This window comes from Cydia fagiglandana, chromosome 2 (assembly GCF_963556715.1).
Source record: "Cydia fagiglandana chromosome 2, ilCydFagi1.1, whole genome shotgun sequence".
NCBI lineage: Eukaryota > Metazoa > Arthropoda > Insecta > Lepidoptera > Tortricidae > Cydia > Cydia fagiglandana.
Genome location: NC_085933.1, coordinates 2,029,630 through 2,049,050, shown reverse-complemented (window position 1 = coordinate 2,049,050; position 19,421 = coordinate 2,029,630). Strand labels below are relative to the sequence as shown.

The window sequence follows — 19,421 nt, the reverse complement described above, 5'->3', positions numbered from 1 at the left end:
AGGACAAAGTTGTTTTATTTTCGTCCGTAGAAGTCTGGTGTTGATATTGGATAAAGAAATTGGACAGGTGGAATTGGTATTACCATTAATTACCACCCTTAGTTACTTAGACACAAAATGGCGTGGTTTGCTTAAGATAGCTTAGATTACGAAAATCATCATTCCAATTTCTACAAAAATTAAACTAAGTATCATCTGTTTACAAAACTGTTTAGCCAAAATATATATCTTTCACCTTAAAGTGACATTCCATTTCCAACTGCAGCTGCAATACTGTTCATTTTACTATGGAAACGCGTCGCTGTCACTGTCAATTTCCATAGTAAAATGAACAGTATTGCAGCTGCAGTTGGAAATGGAATGACACTCTTATGCTTCGCTCAGTCCTGCTCGGTGTTGTGGGTAGACTACGATACATACAATAGTTAAATACATAGGAAATAATTGTTATGAACACACAGATAAATGCACAGAAAATGACCCTAGGACCTCATTTGTAGGGGGTCACTACCGACTAGGTTGTATGATGCCATTAATGTACCTAAATATGAAATCCCATCATAAACATGAAATAAATGTGAAATGACAGCCAACTTCAATATTAAGAATATGCGTCTTTGTTGACTTCGCCGGAAAAAGAATTGAGGTCAATATTGAGGCGTTGTTGAGATATCTGTGAGCACCATGGCCGCTCCAATATCCATATCTGATGGCGACAATATTGACTGTATATTAGTTGACACCGACACAACAATTTAGAAAAACTAGTGGTGACGTCGAGGGTAAAAGACCTAGAGGACGAAGTTCAAAGAGATGGTCGGACCAGATCTCCGAACAGCTGGAGCTACCTGCTGAAACAGTTGGAGGCAATTCATAGAGCGCAAGTGGAGTCACGATCCTCAGCAATGGGGGAGCGATTTAGAAGAAGAAAGTTTACCCCGACACATCCGCTGAAGTTGGAAGTTTCATTCCAACTGAGTGATTATAGAACCCATGGTATAATAATATACTCCGCCTGGTACTCTCTTCCCGTCTTTTCTAGGTCACCTGACTGACACAAGCCTACGTCATCATGCGACAGCGCTATATGATAATATGCGATAGTGCTATATATAGCGGCCATGTTAATGTGACGTAGGCGTGTCACTCTGGGAAGAGAAGACCATAATGATAGAACCGATACAAATAGCGCACGCCTCTGTAAACAATAAGGGGAAAACTACGGTCCGTTTTAATTTAAGGCGACTACTGTCGCCGAATATTCTTATGTTGCTGTTCATAACCCGGGGTTAACCTATTAAACATGGAGTTACCATAGTTACCAGTACAATTTGACACTACTGGGTTTAACCGGTTAACCCCGGGTTGGTGGGATGGTGCAAGTGGCGCTTATTTGAGTAAGATAACTAATTTTTAGTCATCTTTTTCTATTTTTCTTTTATAAATGTGTGTGGTGGTCTAAAAATCTTAGATCCAAAGCAAGGTTGTAGGTCTATACCGATAGTGACTGAGCGAAGCATAAGGAGAAATATATAGCAAAAAAAATGTTCTTGAAAAAAAAATTCAAAAACAATAAAAAAACCTAAAAAAAATTGTTGTCTGTAAAGTCGGTTTACGGACGATAATTTAGCGTGATAACGTCATAACTCATAAGAAAACGTGGGCGTAACATTACCATGGAGATTTGTCCACAACAGGTCGCTGAGGTTATCAGTCGCCTTAATAATTTCATATCTAACTTTACATTTATTTGCAGTTACGAACATTTGCGATAATTGTTGGAAAATGAATCTTATTTTGAAAGCGTTAAGGTTCATGGAAACTAATATGGTCGCGTCATGATGAGTTACTTTAAATAAAGTTAAATGACGAGATTTGTATATATTTAGTAAATACTTATGTTATCTCAAATGATATAATACTCACGCACGGAGATATGAGGTGACAAATATATATGGGGAAGTTTATGTAATTGTTGAATCAATACTAATATTATAAAATATACCTAAATGCGAAAATTATTTGTCTGTCTGTCAGTTACATCTTCACGCTTAGGTACACCTCTCTTAGCAGCAACTGTAGCATAGTCAATACTTAAATAAATAATATAAACAATAAAGAAATAAATATTATAGGACATTTATTACAGAAATTGACTTAAGTCCCACGAATTGACTAAAGCTTGTGTTTGGGTACTTAGAAAACAGTATTAGGTATTTATAAATACTTAAATACATAGTAAACACCCATGACTCAGAAACAATGAACAAATATCCGTGCTCATCACACGAATAAAAGTAAAGATGCCCCGAATAGTTGAATTTGGCCGAATACCGAATATTCGGCTCCCCTCTCGGCCGAATACCGAATATTCGGCGACCGAATATTCGGCATCACATGCGAACATTTAGAGTCACAATTATTACGAAAACTGTTCGCCAATAAAGCACAACGTTTGCTAAGATATATTTTTATGTTGAACAGAATTAATGAATGTAGTTAGAGTCAATCAAATCAGGCCCATGATAAAAATAAAATATTTTGTAATCAACAAATGTTCCAAAACGTGCCTTCGTATTTAACCACTTTCCAAGAGTACATTTTAAATATTAAATATACCTAGTGTTTGGTTATTTTTAGTGAAATTTTTTTTCTAGGTAGGTCCAACAGGTATTCGGTATTCGGCCGAATAGTAGGCAACATTCGGCCGAATACGGAATATTCGGCAAAGTGGCCAAATAGGGCGAATACCGAATAGTTGCCGAATATTCGTGGCATCTCTAAATAAAAGTCCTTACCGGGATTTACTACTTATAATTTATTTCGAAATTTTACCGCAAAAAGGGCCTGATTTGGAACCATAGGCTTACCTTCTTCTGCGAAGTTCTTTTCTTTCTTTCATTCTTTCAGTACATATATGGTGCTATTTTCCCACACTAGTGCATAAATAGCACTATGCGGATGTCAAAAGTTTAAAGGGCCATATTGTACGTACTGTAAAACGTTGTACGATACACGTGCGAATAGGTAATTCGCAACTTGTCCCTTCGGTCGTGTTTTAATTTATCGCCACTCGTTTCGAATTTCCTCTTTTCCGCACTTTTATCGTAAATAACTATTTGGAAACTTTGGATTTTAAAGATGTTTGTGAACTCGACCGTACTCATTTTCTGAAATAGATACTTACAAGACAAATACGTTTTACACGTGATAGTGAAATGATAACATTAAAATAGGTGTATGTATAGTGCTTAAGTATGTGATTAAAAACCGGTTAAGTGCAAGCCAGACTCTCGTTCCAAGGGTTCCGTACATTACCCAATTTTTAACAATGTTTTTTTTTATCATCATCATCATCAACACTATTAAGTAATTAAGTCCTATTCACGCTTCACTGCACATTTCTAACAGGTTTTCCTGTCATCTATAGATAAAGAACTATTTTGTGTATTTTTTTACAAAATTTTAGACCCAGTAGTTTCTCCCTTAAAGAAATAAAGAGATGGTCGGACAGACAGACAGACGCACGCGCATGGGTGATCCTATAAGGGGAACCCTAATAGAATTTTCCCTTTGAGTGTACGGAATCCTAAAAATTAAGAATAACAAAACCTTATGCAACATCTGGCTGTTAGTTTAATTTGGTCTGTGAAAAGCGTCGGACATATTATTTTAGGAACGATTTAAATATAAAATATGAGTGAAAAGTTACATAAAGTTCCTTTTGAAGATGCCCTGGATATGACAGGTAAGTACTTATATACACAAAAACTTTATGTCTGAGTATGACACGGATGTTATAATACACGGCACGAACTTACCTACCCTACTCGTAGCCGGGTAAAAAAATTGTAATTTCAGAGAGATACCTTATTTTCCGAACCTTTAAAAAACTAAATGTCAAACAAAAAAATTCCGACCTGAAAATTTAAACATAAAAACCGGGCAAGTGCGAGTCGGACTCGCGCACGAAGGGTTTAGTACCATAATGCAAAAAAAGGCAAAGAAAAAGGTTACCCATCCAAGTACTGACCCAGCCCGACGTTGCTTAGCTTCGGTCAAAAATCACGTTTGTTGTATGGGAGCCCCACTTAAATCTTTATTTTGTTCTGTTTTTAGTATTTGTTGTTATAGCGGCAACAAAAATACATCATCTGTGAAAATTTCAACTGTCTAGCTATCACGGTTCGTGAGATACAGCCTGGTGACAGACGGACGGACGGACAGCAGAGTCTTAGTAATAGGGTCTCTTTTTTACCCTTTTTACCCTTTGGGTACGGAACCCTAAAAATGGAATTATTTTAAGTAATTTAATCTCTTTCGTTTTATTTCTTTTCAGGCTTCGGCAAATACAACTTGCTCATGGGCGTAGTATGCGGCCTCATGCTCATAGCCATGGCCTTCGAGAGCCTGTCCGTCAGTTACTTGGTACCAGCTAGTGCTTGTGAACTTGAGACCACAACTCTGCATCAGGGTTTAATGGCTGCCGTACCAGTTATAGGTAATGTATATGGTCATAGCCATGGCCTTCGAGAGCCTGTCCGTCAATTACTTGGTACCAGCTACTGCTTGTGAACTTGAGACCAAAGCTCTGCATCAGGGTTTCATGGCTGCCGTACCAGTTATAGGTAATGTACATGGTCATAGCCATGGCCTTCGAGAGCCTGTCCGTCAATTACTTGGTACCAGCTAGTGCTTGTGAACTTGAGACTACAACTCTGCATCAGGGTTTAATGGCTGCCGTACCAGTTATAGGTAATGTGCATGGTCATAGCCATGGCCTTCGAGAGCCTGTCCGTCAGTTACTTGGTACCAGCTACTGCTTGTAAACTTGAGACCACAACTCTGCATCAGGGTTTCATGACTGCCGATGCCGTACCAGTTATAGGTAATGTACATGGTCATAGCCATGGCCTTCGAGAGCCTGTCCGTCAATTACTTGGTACCAGCTAGTGCTTGTGAACTTGAGACTTCAACTCTGCATCACGGTTTAATGGCTGCCGTACCAGTTATAGGTAATCCTTCCGAGCCGCTCGCGTGCGCCGTGGAGCAGACACGGCCGACTTTGATTTACCTGGGCAGCCCAGCCGTTTCTACGTGAATGAGAGACTCACCAAGCTAAATCGGTCACTGTTCTATAACGTTCGTCAGGAGTGCAGAAGGCTCGACTGGCGTCAGCCGTGGACAAAAGACGGGCGAATATATGTTCGGCGTCATAACGACGCATCGCCTCGTCACATTCGTTCCGTGGCTGACATCAGTCAGGTTTTTGGCACAGTTTAGGTTCGACGGTCCCCGGGTGTATGAGCCCAACATGTAGTACTTACCTTATATACGCACCAATACTGTTAGTCATAGTAAATAGTGATAGTTATACTGTTAGTAAATACGCACTAATGCTTATGATAAGAGCCACTAATTCTGTACATAAAACATATTATGTTACACGCTTGTACCTGTTGTTTAGTCAACATTCACCAAACATTAAACGCTGTAGTTTTTTTAACCTGTTTCCTTGTAATGTTGTGCTATCGTGCCTATTACCTGATGTTCATGATTTTAATTGTCGTACATGCTTGCTAGCTAATAAATTATATTGCTGTAACTCTTCAACGTTATATCGAATAATAAGAACAAACTATTAGTTGGTTTACTTAATCCCGGTTCTCTAGGTACTAGGCACGAAGAGTTTATCGCCGTAATGCAGGCACATAAGGTCGACATCATGGCGATAAATGAAACATGGTTGCGTGATTCTGTAGACGGCCGTGCTCCCACGGTGCCAGGCTATAAACTGAGACATACTCCCAGGCCGCCAGAGGTGCGGTCGCGCGGAGGGGGAATTGGTTTCTACATAAAACAGGGTATCAGTGCACGGATCTGCGCGCATCCCCTTACCCCGCCGGTTGAACAAATGTGGCTAAGCCTTAACGTTAGGGGTGTCAGGGTTGTAATTGGCACGGCATATCGACCTCCATGGCTAAACTTGGATTTATTTATTGACGCGTTGACAGGTTCCGTCAGCACTTTCGCGAAATATGACTACATCATATTATTGGGTGATTTTAATGTTAATATGTTGTATAGTAATAACGCGAATTCCATTAAACTGCTCAATTTCTTAAATTGTTTTAATCTATCACAACACGTCGATGTACCTACTCATTTCACAGAGCACAGCAGTACCCTGATAGATTTGGTATGTACCGACGCACCAGTATGTAATGTCAGCGTGAACCACATACCAGAACTTAGTTCGCATGCTTTTATTTCATGTAAACTCAATATTAAGATTGAAAAACCGTCGCCTAAATTTATAACTTTTAGACCTATAAAGGATATAGACACACAAAACTTTGAAAAAATACTATTCGACATTCCTTGGGATAATATTATAAGCCTCACAGATCCGACCAGAATGGTTGAATGCATATATTATTTACTTATTTAATACTTTTGCCCCACTCAAATCGGTATGTATTAGATCACACAGTTGCCCGTGGATCACCTTTACAATAAAAGAAATGATGGCACTGCGGAATAAAGCCCACGACAGATACAAAGTCAGTAAATTAGAATCCCATAAAGAATACTATAAAGATCTCAAACATGTTGTTTCTCGTGCCTTATTTGATGAGAAGCGAGCGTATTTCAATCAACGCATTAACTCGAACATTGGTAATTCAAGGGCGCCGTGGAAAAATCTTAAGCGAGACGTTCTCACTGACAGGTGTACAGATAAGGAGCTTCCGTGCCATTTCAATGACCCTGACCTCTTAAATAAACATTTTCTCAACCTTCCTGGTAGTACAGATACAAACGTCAGCCACTTAACATTTTACGAGTTCAATCGTTTTTGCCAATCAACATTTCTTCTGGAGCCGGTTAGTGAGAGCCAGGTTATGAAAGTTATAAAAAGTTTAACATCCAACGCACAGGGTATCGATGGTATTACATTGGAAATGGTCATGCTTACCTTACCGCGAACATTGGGTGCTATAACAGCTATTATTAACAGGTCGATTACGACACACACATTTCCTGATGGATGGAAAACTGCCCTTGTACGCCCTCTACCTAAAGTCACCAATCCGGCGACTATGAAAGATTTGCGACCAATAAGTATTCTGCCATGTCTGTCCAAAATTCTCGAAAGGGTGGTATGCGAACAAATGTCAGAATACTTAGAGGTAAATAACATCTTACCGGCTGCACAGTCAGGCTTCCGCAAACACCGTAGTACCACTACTGCCTTGCTAGACGTGACAGATAACATTTTAGCTTCTCAAGATATGGGCCAAGGTACGGTATTAGCGCTCTTAGATTTCTCGAGAGCCTTTGAAACCATTAACATTTCATTACTGCTTTCTAAGCTCACGTACTACGGTTTTGATATTGGTACTGTAAAATGGTTTGCGAGCTATCTAACCAATAGAAAACAGCTAGTTGAAATACCTGGAGCTAATGGTAAGAGCAGATTGTCCGATATACGCACAGTCTCTAGAGGAGTGCCTCAGGGCTCCATTTTGGGCCCATTATTATTTATCTTATATTGCAGTGATTTAACTAGTGTAATTATGCACTCCAAATTCCATATATATGCCGACGATCTCCAAATTTATATTCATTGCAACAGCAAAAACTGCGTGAGTCAAATTAATAAGCTCAATGAGGATTTGGAGCGCGTATTTAATTGGTCACATTCAAACTCACTTCATTTAAATCCGACAAAATCAAAATACATTATTCTAGGGTCTAAAAATCAAATTGATAACATATCTAAATCTTACTTCTTAGTACATATAAACAACGAACCCTTGGAACGTGTCCAGGAGGCGCGTAATCTGGGAATCGTCATGGATGGGGAACTCCGCTTTGAAACGCATGTGCAGAACACAGTACGCAACTGCTTCTACCGGCTGAAAGTCTTGTACAAAATACGCGAATTCTTACATGTTGAGCTTAGAGTTAAACTGTGTGAGGCGCTGGTGCTCTCAACACTGAACTATGGCGATATAGTGTACGGGCCGCGCTTATTGTCGCGCACGCAGCGGCTGATTCAGCGAGTACAAAATGCCTGTGCGCGTTTCTGTTATAATATTCCGCCGCGAGCTCACGTGACGCCATATTTAAATCAAAATCGTGTGTTAAGAATGTCTACTCGTCAAAGACTCCATTTAGCAATCTTGCTCTTCGGTGTTGTCAACAAACAGATGCCATCCTACCTCTACAACAAGCTTTTATGGTCACGTACAAGGCCTGTTCACTTCCTAAGAAAGTTATGTCCCCAAATAATTGCGCATGTGTGCGCCTGAAGCTTCTATGTGTGCGTTGGCCTCCGAGAAAAAGTTGCGAGTAATAAAAATAAAAACATTTTTCTACAGCAACATTGCTCCCAACTCTGATTTAAATTATCACGAATTTTATACATAATTAATCATAAAACGGGACTTAAAATGCTTAAAACTTAATTACACGCGATTACGTTTTATAATGAATATTTGCTTCCAACTGTCTTTATCAATGTTCATAAAATATATGGAGGGTAGGTACGACTACCCACCATAATAAAAAAATATATTTGTCAATGACTCTGTCCAACTGCTGTGGTTAAAGTTCATAACGAACATTTTATTTATTAAATCTTTAAATAATAAATACAACGTAGCGGTACAACCACTTAAGACTGTAAGTCTGTACCTACATAGATTACAGCAATGCACATAGAAAATGTGCTAAATGCGGAGCAATGGCTGTTGAAGCAGCCAGAGTGAAATTTATACAGCTTTAGTGGGTTCAGAAGGAACCGAGTCATAACGCATCTGGAAAGCGTATTAATTAACCGTGAAGAAATGTATGAATACAAGTTAGAAATCTGTGTAAAATGCCGTGTGTAAAGTGTAGTGTATCTTGTGTGTAAAGTGTAATAGGTAGGCATGCCTAATGTTATTTGTATAATACTGAAAACTTTGTGAATGCGCTTTATTAATGTATATTTTTATTAAGTTGTCAGGGTTTAATTTTCAGTGTATATTTCTATATGTAAAACATAATACAATGTTATAAACATAAATATGCCTTTTATTTAAATCAATAGATAATACCACAAACAAGGGGTAATATTTGCATCTTTCATATATTTCGTGATATGAAGATAACAAATATGTTTATCAACATAATTACTATATACCTATAATACCAATACCCGCCAGGCTAAACCGGTTGTTAACTTTAGTTCCATTGGTACACATCGAGGGCGCCAGTAGTATAAACGTATAAACGGTTGGGGACATTTTTAGTGTTCCGTACAAAACTTTGTTTACGGAACACTTATGGGATCACTTCGGTCTTGCAAATCAGTTAAATACGTTTTTCTCAGAGACCGTTTGACATAGATACCTAAAATTTGGAACAGTTATAGCAATTACCACCACTCATATTGTAAATAAGTCAAAACTGCTTATTTCTTATTAAAGGGGGAAATTTAGGGGGTTGAGAGGGGTAGGCTGAAGCTTTTTTCATTTGTAAGAATCGTGTGGGGTACCATTAGAAAGCTTGCAAAAAATTGAGTCGATGGACTGATTTTGACTTCATTTTAGACTGCAATAGTTTCGTCAAAAAATGCATTTAAAGTTGCAAGTTTTCATACAAAAATTTTCACCTCTGTCCTGGCGATTTTCGCGAAAACTATAGCTAACAGGCAGCTGACCAGTCAATACCCAACTTATAGAAGCATGGAGACGGCGGGAAAATTATCAGCTTAACTTTATCTTTATTAGTTTTTCAACTGCAGCTTGACCTTTGGTTGCTTAGGGCTAGCTAACTGATGCTTCACTGGTCAATTCATATTAGGCGAGAAACATCCTTAGTTAAAACTTTGGCATTGAAATTTATGACTTATGTCTTTGACACAAAGTTTAATTCTGCTTGCTTATTTTTGTGGGATATTTAATTTTATCTCAATAGCCTACTATAAGTATGAAAGAGATCTACAAAATACGACCTTATTATATTGCAAATAAGTTTCAATTTCGAACGGGCTTTCCAAGCAATGGACTAGGCATCTCAAAAATCTGAAAAATTCAAATTAAGAATTCCGTTCTTGACTGTCGTTGTGTTTTTTTTCCACAATAGGACACATAGAGTTAGTAAGGCGTATAGAGATAATAAAGTCATTTAATATTTATGAACAGCTTTGGCCTCATGTAGATTTTATTGAGAGTATCTGATTCGTCGAAACAATATACACAATATTCCTTTTCATTAAGTACCATTACATTTCTGTATTAATTGTATAATTATAATATCTATTAATTATATTCAGTACTTATGTATATTTTTGAACGGATCGGTGAGCAACAAGATTCAGGGCTATAACCGCGAAAATAGAAGTTCGCAAATTGCGAGCATTTTTCTCTGTCACTCTAATTACGCCTTCATTGGAGTAAAAGAGAAAGATCCCCGCAAATTGCGAATTTCGGTTTTCGCGGTAGCCCCTCAGTCCTGTTACGAGAAAATAATTTTGGAAGACATTAATAGTATATGACAGTTAAATATCACAGTTTTTAGAAACAAAGGTAAAATTGACGAAATATTTAAAGTAAGCCGATCTTGTTTTTTAGCAGTTCTAAATAATATTAAAGTCTATATATATGGCATAGAACTAGAAACAAAATCAAATAAAAAATAATAATGAGTTCTAAATTCAAATTGAAGGAGTATACATTTAAGGTATTATAGGCCAAGCGCGCACCACGACATTAATTTTTGCGACATGATTTTAGAATCGCGCTGTAATATATCGCAGAAATTTCACTGCGCGCACTGCGATGAAAATGAAAAAGTCGACCAGTCGCTTGTCATGAAACGTGTCTTTAATATGCGATTGCTGTATGACTTTGAGCATTTATAACACAAAGGTGATCCCCGTCTATTTCCATAATTAAATGGTCAACATCTAGCGTCTCATTTTGAGACTCCATTGGAGATGCAGGACGCAGGTGCCGAGATGTTGGGGTTTGGAGAGCGAAATGCCGCGTTCCCGACTGAGGTCCGGCCGGGGTGCGATTTTATTATCATAGTGCTCGCGGGGCCATACAACTCCGCATGCTGCAATTCACTTTGCGACAATCGCGTCGCGAACAATCGCGGAAAAATGTGACAAATCACAATTTTAAAATCGCTGCGATTTTTTTGTCGCATATGCGCGCACTAACATATAAACACATACGTTGCATTTCTGCGACAAAATTATCGCAGGACAAAAAATCGTGGTGCTCGCTTGGCCTTACTCTAAATTATTATAATACATCAAGCATTCGCGAGATGCTCGACTTCGGTATTCAAACACAAAGCAATAGTACAAGAATCTAACTAAATGCAAAGGCCGAAGGAGTGATTCGAAGATCCGAAGCGTCCGACAGACGCGCGCCTCCCGTAACTTTTCCAAGTATTTTTAAGTACAAGTGTCTAAGTCACAAGATCCAAAGGCTGAAGTCGCATTGGGCCGAAAGCCCGAAGCATCCAGGAGGTCAGTTCTAAACACAGGTAATTAATACAAGTGTCTAAATGCCGGAGGCCGAGCTCCGCGTAGGGCCGAAGGCCCGACGCCTGCAAGATGTCAGTGGTTAAACACAGAACTGACTGCCTGGACGCTTCGGGGCCCCGAAAGCCGAAGTTCGGGCCTTCGGCCCTACGCGGAGCTCGGCCTTCGGCCTTCGCATTTAGATACTTATACTATTGTTCTGTGTTTAAGTATTAACATCCTGGACGCTTCGGGCCTTTGGCCCTACGCGGAGCTCGGCCTTCGGCTTTCGCATTTAGACACTTGTACTATTGTTCTGTGTTAAAGCACTGACATCCTGGACGCTTCCGGCCTTCGGGCTACGCGGAGGTTGGCCTTTGGCCTTCACATTTAGACACTTGTAAAGCTCTGTGCTAAAGCGATGACATTTTGCTAAAGCTCGGCCTTCGGCCTTCGCACTTAGACACTTTGTACTATTGTTCTGTTTGTGTAGTTGAATACGGTATCCTAAAAACAGGCAAACAACCTCTGTAAAATGTAACGATGCGAGCGGTACGGCTACCATCAGTTTGACATTGACATAAACGCTACCGTGGGCGTGAACGTAATTTACTTTCTATGCATCTCGCTCGTACTGACATATTAGTGCGAAAGAGATATACCTATAGGAAGTAAATTACGTTCACGATATCGTTTATGTCAATGCCAAACTGATGGTAGCCGTACGGAACACTAAATGCCTCAAGCTATCTCGGACTTGGCCAAATTATTTTGTATGGAGTTACCGTTCTTCTCCTAGTGAGTATTATATTCTTTGGTCACGTAACTCCAGGTCCAACGAGGTTAGGTCTGCAAGGTTTCTTCAGCTTGTCTGTCCTCCTCACCAGACAGCAGCGTTTCGTGGTAGTTTTAGGTGTGCTGCCGCGAAGTGTTGGAATTTAATTCCGCCGCCTATCCGTGCACTGAAATCGCCTTACACTTTTAAATCTAAATATCGAGCATATTTGTTAAACGAACAAATCACTTAATTTTCTCTTTTCTGTTTGCCTGCTTGCTTAATCACGTTACCCAATAATCTCACGGTCCGCAACGTTAAGCTTGCTAAAAAATGATAAACTACCGTCTAATTTAAGTTATTTTTTTTTGTTGTAGTTTCCCTCTTTTATTGTATGATTGTATTTTGTAATCTGTGTTGAAGTGCGTGTTGTCACTCGTCTAGTTTTAGTTTAGATGTAGATTAGTTTTAAGTCAGGTACCCACTGAAAATCAGCGTCATGGCTTGCCGTGGCATTATGCTGAGTGGGGATCCTGTTTAGCATCTAAGTAGTTTATGTAACTTGTTCTGTGTGTTATTCTATACCCAGATGTTAAATAAATGTATTTCTTCTTCTTCTTCTTTCTTCTAATGTGCATGGTCATAGCCATGGCCTTCGAGAGCCTGTCCGTCAATTACTTGGTACCAGCTAGTGCTTGTGAACTGGAGACCACTACTCTGCATCAGGGGTTCATGGCTGCTGTGCCCGTTATAGGTAACATTCATAACAATGGCATGAGCATGGACTTTGACAGCATCGACTTATCTGTCAGTTTCTTGGTCAGCGAGGAACAAATTTCGGCACAGGTACCCCTGTATTATCAGCCTTAAAGACCCGCTGGCCTATGGGCAGAAACGTTTTTCAATGGTAACCGGTAAAAACAGAGTAGAATATCTTGTTAAAATCGCAGAAAACTTTTGAAACACCGCACTTCCAGAATCCGTAACAAAGATCACTGGGAAACTTGCTTTTGTGTTTATTTGCCTTTGAAATGGATTTAAGAAACAAGAAATGTTTGACAACATAATTCTAACAATCCTTTCCAGGTATCCTGGCAACGTCACACGTTTGGGGCTACTTAGCAGACATGCGCGGGCGTCGCAAGATTCTTCAACTGTCACTTGTGCTCGGGTTCGCCACGGGTGCGCTTGCTGCTTTCTCGCCTCACTGGATTGTCTTCTGCGTTCTTAAGTTCCTGTCGTGTACTTCGTGAGTTGCTTAGTCTGTTTTTAGGGTTCCGTACCCAAAGGGTAAAACGGGACCCTATTACTAAGACTTCGCTGTCCGTCCGTCCGTCCGTCTGTCTGTCACCAGGCTGTATCTCACGAACCGTGATAGCTAGACAGTTGAAATTTTCACAGATGATGTATTTCTGTTGCCGCTCTAACAACAAATTTAATACTAAAAACAGAATAAAATAAAGATTTAAATGAGGCTCCCATACAACAAACGTGATTTTTGACCAAAGTTATGCAACGTCGGGAGTGGTCAGTACTTGGATGGGTGACCGTATTTTTTTTTGTTTTTTTTTTTGCATTATGGTACGGAACCCTTCGTGCGCGAGTCCGACTCGCACTTGCCCGGTTTTTTTCTAGAGAAGGTATAAGTAGTCAGTGAGGGGAAAAAAATTACCCAATAACTTCATCAAAAGTATGTGACAATGAAGAAAATCAAATAGGTACACTAATAATTATAAACGAAATTTGTGTTTCTGTCAATGTTCAATTAAACCGCCATTTTCAGGTATTTTTAGTCGGCTGAAATCCCTAAGAATAAAGGAAAGACATTTAGGAAGTTTTAAGACCTACTTTAGGAACTAACAGAAGTTCCAAATAATTTTAACCTTTAACCGTAGCAATAGCCTGCTTAAAATACGGTTCTTAATACATAATATACTATAGTGTACATTTCCATTATCTTTGTTAATGGCATTTATGTGTTTAGAGTCTCAGGAACATTCGCACTCGCCTTCACGCTACTGGGAGAGACTACTCCTCGTGCAAAACGTAATATGGTGATCTTAATGGAGAGCAGTATCTATCTTCTTTGCACTGGAGTCATGGCAGGTGAGCTGAGGGCCTACCGCGAACCACGTTCGACGTATTGCCTCCCTGTCACACTTACGAACGAATTTACAAGTGCGACAGAGAGGCAACACGCCAAGCGTGGTTCGCAGTAGGCCCTCAGAATTTTAGACCAACTCGACATTACCTACTGCCTACCATGCCATACATTACCTGGCTTGAAAATCCTGATTGAAGCCTGATACCTACAGACATACACGCGGATAAAAGAACCGCGTGTGTAGCCAACATGCCAATTGTTTACGCTCCGTAGCGAATCGCAACTGTCACTTTCACACTAATATGGAAGAATGATACAGAGACACAAAGCGTATCGTTGTCGTAGCGCAAGCGATTTTCATTTCTCACCCAGGATAGAACGAGAATAGAGCGGATTCGTTTTTTCAATCCAGACAATGTTTGTCTTGGTAGGCAATGTTGACATTATAAAAAAAAATTCATCACCGTTGTATTGTGAGCTACAACATGCCAATATTTCGTTATTTTTTTTCTATACGAAACTGTAATTAGCTTTAATTAGAATTTCGCCTTTTCCAGTGTTGACCATCCCGGTTCTTCCCCTCACATTCTCCTACTACGTCCCATACCTTGGTATCTACTTCAACTCCTGGAGATTCCTGAACATCCTCTACAGCTTGCCATGCGCTGTCGCTGCAGTAGTCATAACCCGAGTCGATGAGAGCCCCAAATACCTCCTCACCAAGGGGTTAGCGGAAGAAGCTTTGAATGTCATCAAGGGCATGTATGCCGTAAATACTGGGAAAGATCTGGAAGATTTTCAGGTGAGTATCCTCCCTAGCGTTTCTCCCGAATTATTGCCACGGCTCATGGAAGCCTGAGTCCACTTGGAAACCTATCCTAAGGCGTTATTGCCGTAGGCACTAGTTTTTGAGATGCCTCCGCTTTTACTACTTACAAAGTCTGTGCAGGAGTATTGTAGTAGTGAAATGTAGTATTTAGTTGATGGGGCAGACATATGACAGCTAGTTTCCAATTTTTGTTATTAGCAGATCATGGTATTTATGCAAAATTAATATTTTTGAATATGTATTTCCGTTTTCAGGTGAAATCAATAATTCTAAACGAGGATGCCACTTCTGAATCACAACACTCGTCACTTTGGGCATCAGTGAAAGCACAGACATTGCCTCTGGTAAAGCCGCCCTTGGTGCGAAATACGATTCTGCTCTCCTTCATGTTTGCATTGATCTATTTCTGGTAAAAACATTATTCATTATAATATTAACTAAATTTCTAGTTGCTTGAATTTTCCAATAATTATGTCTTTATTTTATTTTCCAAGCATTTTGACTTTCCTTTTTTTTTTATTAAGAACCAAATTAGCACCTTACCCTTAACTCACTACCATTAGCGTCTATTAGGTGTACTCGTATGGGTTGAGTTTCTACTGTTACTTCACCGAACAGCATCAAAAAAATATGATTCCTCAACTCGATACTCGATGTGGACGCTAATCGCTTAACTTCTTATTGTTTAGTTTTGAGTTGTTCAACCAGTCCACTTTTCACTTCTAATTCTTTTTTATTACTTTTTTTTCGAATTGCCATTATCAGCAATTATAACTATGTTTTTAATTTTGCAGCATACATCCTTACATCGTGTGGTTGCCCTTTATTGCTGACGGTTTCATGAAATCCATTGTAAAAGGAGAAACTGATCTCACTATCTGCCAAATGCTGCGATCAACGGGAGTTTCTCAAAATCAAACCTTAGATGTTATCGAAGAGGTTTGTAATGTTGTTGAGACAATAGAGACTGTATTTTTGAGTTACATTGGAAATCACTTTCTTTTATTTTACTTTCGATTTGTTTCGATTTATTATTTTGAAAAGTCGTAAAAGATTTACCAGGCATGAGATGTGATTTTAGGTACTTATCAACATCAACAATTTCTGTGGTTTATTAAGATTCATGACTTATTAAATTTTACTTGTTAATTTAATATTTGATTTAAAATCAAACTTACATTATTTGCAGGTGAAAGACTGTACCCTAAATCACTTTGCTATGATGATCGTGCTCATCAATGGATGTGTTCTCGGGATGATGAATTTCGTCATGAGTGGACTGATTAATGTGGTCGGGAGAAAGCGGCTGCTTATTGCTGTCCAAGTAAGTATCATTATAATTAACAAATTCATCTCCATTAAATTTTTACTCCAATAAATTTAATACTAGATCTCCAGGATAATTAACATGAATTTGATTGTATATGTCTTTCATTAATTTAGCTTTATTCATTATCTAAATATTTGTGTCTGCACACAATTAACTGTCACCTTTTTAACCTGTCACATTGATATTATACAACTTATTTATCATTTCTTTATTTATTTCATTCTTAAATCACTTTTAAATGTACTTATTTACTTCACAGATAATCACTGGAACAGCAGGCATATGCATTAACTTCAGCCGCTCCTGGGCCGTAACAGCCGTCATTTTCATGGCTTTCATCGCCAACTGCCTCAACTTCGCAGTCCTCACTACTTTTAGCGTCAACATCTTCCCTACATACCTCAAGTTTGTATTTTAACTGTCCCATAAGTACATAGTTCCCAATCCGCATTGGGTTAGCGTGAGGACTATAGCCCAAGCCCTCTCACGCATGAGAGGAGGCCTGTGCTCAGCAGTGGGACGTACATAGGCTGAAATGATGATGATGATGATAAGTACATTGGCATAAAAATATGAGCAAGAGTTTTGCGAATGTTATGTTTCTAGTTTCAAGTTTTAATAGTATTTTTAAAGTGTCAGTATTTTCGTCAGCATTTTTAAAGTCATAGGAAATCTCGCTTACTAATTTATTTACAATCTTGAATTGTAATTCAAAATTAAAACTAAAGATGCGTCTTGCCTTTTAAGAGGATTCTGTGAAATAGCTGCTTACGAATTTGTTTGCTTTTGCTTGTAGTTTTAACACTGTTAAATTTTAACCCAAGCTAATGAACATCTTCGGACCATTACTCGTATTACGTAAATGTGTACGCCATACCTACTCTAGTGAAACGTTCCTATATTATATCAGAATAGTTTGAATTTATTTGCAATGTGTATTCCAGAGCAATGGCGGTGTGCTTGACACTGATGGTGGGGCGAACCTGCGCGTTCTTCGGGATCAACATACTCAAGCAGTTACTGATCAGCGACTGCGAACTCTCCTTCTATATGTTCGGGGGATTGACTGTCGGTAAATATTTCTTTCTTCTTCAATTTTAGAGGTATATCGGTCTTATCAGTTTCCATTTCTCCCTCTCATGTGCCATATCCTTGACCGCTTCATATGACACGACACCATGCACCTTTTTCTTTTATTTGGTCTACATAGCTACGGCTTGGTCTGCCCTTGCCTCATTGCCTCTCATTCACTCTTGGTAAATATATATACAAACTATAAACAAGTATGTTATATATCTTTAGTCCATAAATACCTAGGCAAACATATTATTGTAAGGTGGGGTAATGTAATGACAGCAAAATTATTTACTCTAAATAAGTACGTAGATTATTTCTCATCAAGAGTTACTATACCATATATATGAATAAAGAGTTACTATTATATCTTTAGAGTATATAACAGCTATATAGATTTTTACAATTATGTTACGTCATGTTTTAATGCCTACATCTCGAATGATGTTGTTTGAGTAAAATACCTAATTTAATATTTTATATTTCCAGCGGGCGGTATATTGGGATTTCTTTTGCCAGGCGACGAACCCAAACACAAGCCAAAAGAAAATAAGGCTCCAGAAACTTGAAAGGACCGTCGTTACAAATATAAACTATCCATGTTGCAAGAGTGCATGTATTATGTGCCTAATATTTAGAGAGACCTTTGAATAATCGTTCTCTCGGGGTCTAAGATAAAGCAAATGTGAGTGTTGGACACTGTTCTAATGGTTGATCCCTTCGATCTTAGAGCCACCCCACACTCGAGCGTCGACGTCTAGGGGCCCGATTCGGATTTTGAAATAGACATATATTAAATATCTTTTAGACATCACCAAGATACGATAACGATATGTTTAAGACCTGTCAAATTCATTTGCGCGATTTGCTGTTGTCATTTGCGCGATTCTGGAGATACTCTTGAACGATTTCCACAGGATATGACTTAGAGATCCAATTCACATCTAATAGATATCTTACTCTATCTAACGTAAAAGTGACATTGGTTGCCCGAATTGTGCTGCAAAAGAGAACTAGCTGATATCTAAACTATGAAATGAAATGATTTATTTTCAGGCAACTATTGGCCCATAGATAAATACCTTAAAACTAGCATACATATTATTACAAAATATATCTTAAAACTAAAAACACAATTATGGCTGCGACTATAATGTATCTAGAATGGATCTAGTACGTGTCGTCTCTTGTGAATATCTTGAAGTTCGAATACGGCAGTAGGTCAAGTCTATAATAGCTACTGCTCGACGCAACGCGCGGCGACGTCATTTTTCATAGCGCTGTCTAGACTCCGACGCTCAAAAGACGCTAGTGTGGAGTGGCCCTTAATTCCAAGTAAGAGTGACATTCCATTTCCAACGGCAGCTGCAATACTGTTCATTTTACTATGGAAACGCGTCGCTGTCATTGTCAATTTCCATAGAAAATGAACAGTATTGCAGCTGCAGTTGGAAATAGAACGTCACTTTAAGGGTAACATTCTATTTCCAACGACAGCTGCACTACTGTCAATTTTACTATGGAAATTGACAATGACAGCGACGCGATCAGTACCGGTAGTGCAGCTGCGGTTAGAAATGGAATGTTACCATAATAGACGCGAAAAATGTGCCATCAAGTGTCAACCATTGGAATTAGGGTGTCAAACATTCTTATCAGACTTAGTTGCTTTTAAGAGACAGATTTCGTAACTTTATTTGTCATTGTTAATATAACGATTATGTTGTCAGCAAATTGTTCCATATGATTGCAATTAAGTAACCTGTGGTAATTATGACTGTTTTT

General features: G+C 38.8%; 1 protein-coding gene across 2 annotated transcripts; it reads left to right on the top strand.

The window, feature by feature from the left end:
* Positions 1–3,666: 3,666 nt before the first annotated feature.
* Positions 3,667–18,302, top strand: LOC134673425 (putative transporter svop-1). Of its 2 annotated transcripts, XM_063531411.1 has the most exons (11): positions 3,667–3,748; positions 4,340–4,501; positions 13,386–13,548; positions 14,284–14,405; positions 14,961–15,205; positions 15,487–15,641; positions 16,027–16,171; positions 16,422–16,556; positions 16,822–16,967; positions 17,507–17,634; positions 18,126–18,302. In XM_063531411.1, exons 1-11 carry the CDS (start codon positions 3,697–3,699, stop codon positions 18,203–18,205), a joined length of 1,533 nt encoding a protein of 510 aa, XP_063387481.1. In that variant the 5' UTR covers positions 3,667–3,696; the 3' UTR covers positions 18,206–18,302. The 2 variants fall into 2 exon arrangements, with proteins under 2 accessions (XP_063387481.1, XP_063387489.1); XM_063531419.1 differs by lacking the exons at positions 3,667–3,748; positions 4,340–4,501 and adding an exon at positions 12,941–13,053 and having other exon boundaries at positions 18,126–18,298.
* Positions 18,303–19,421: the final 1,119 nt, after the last annotated feature.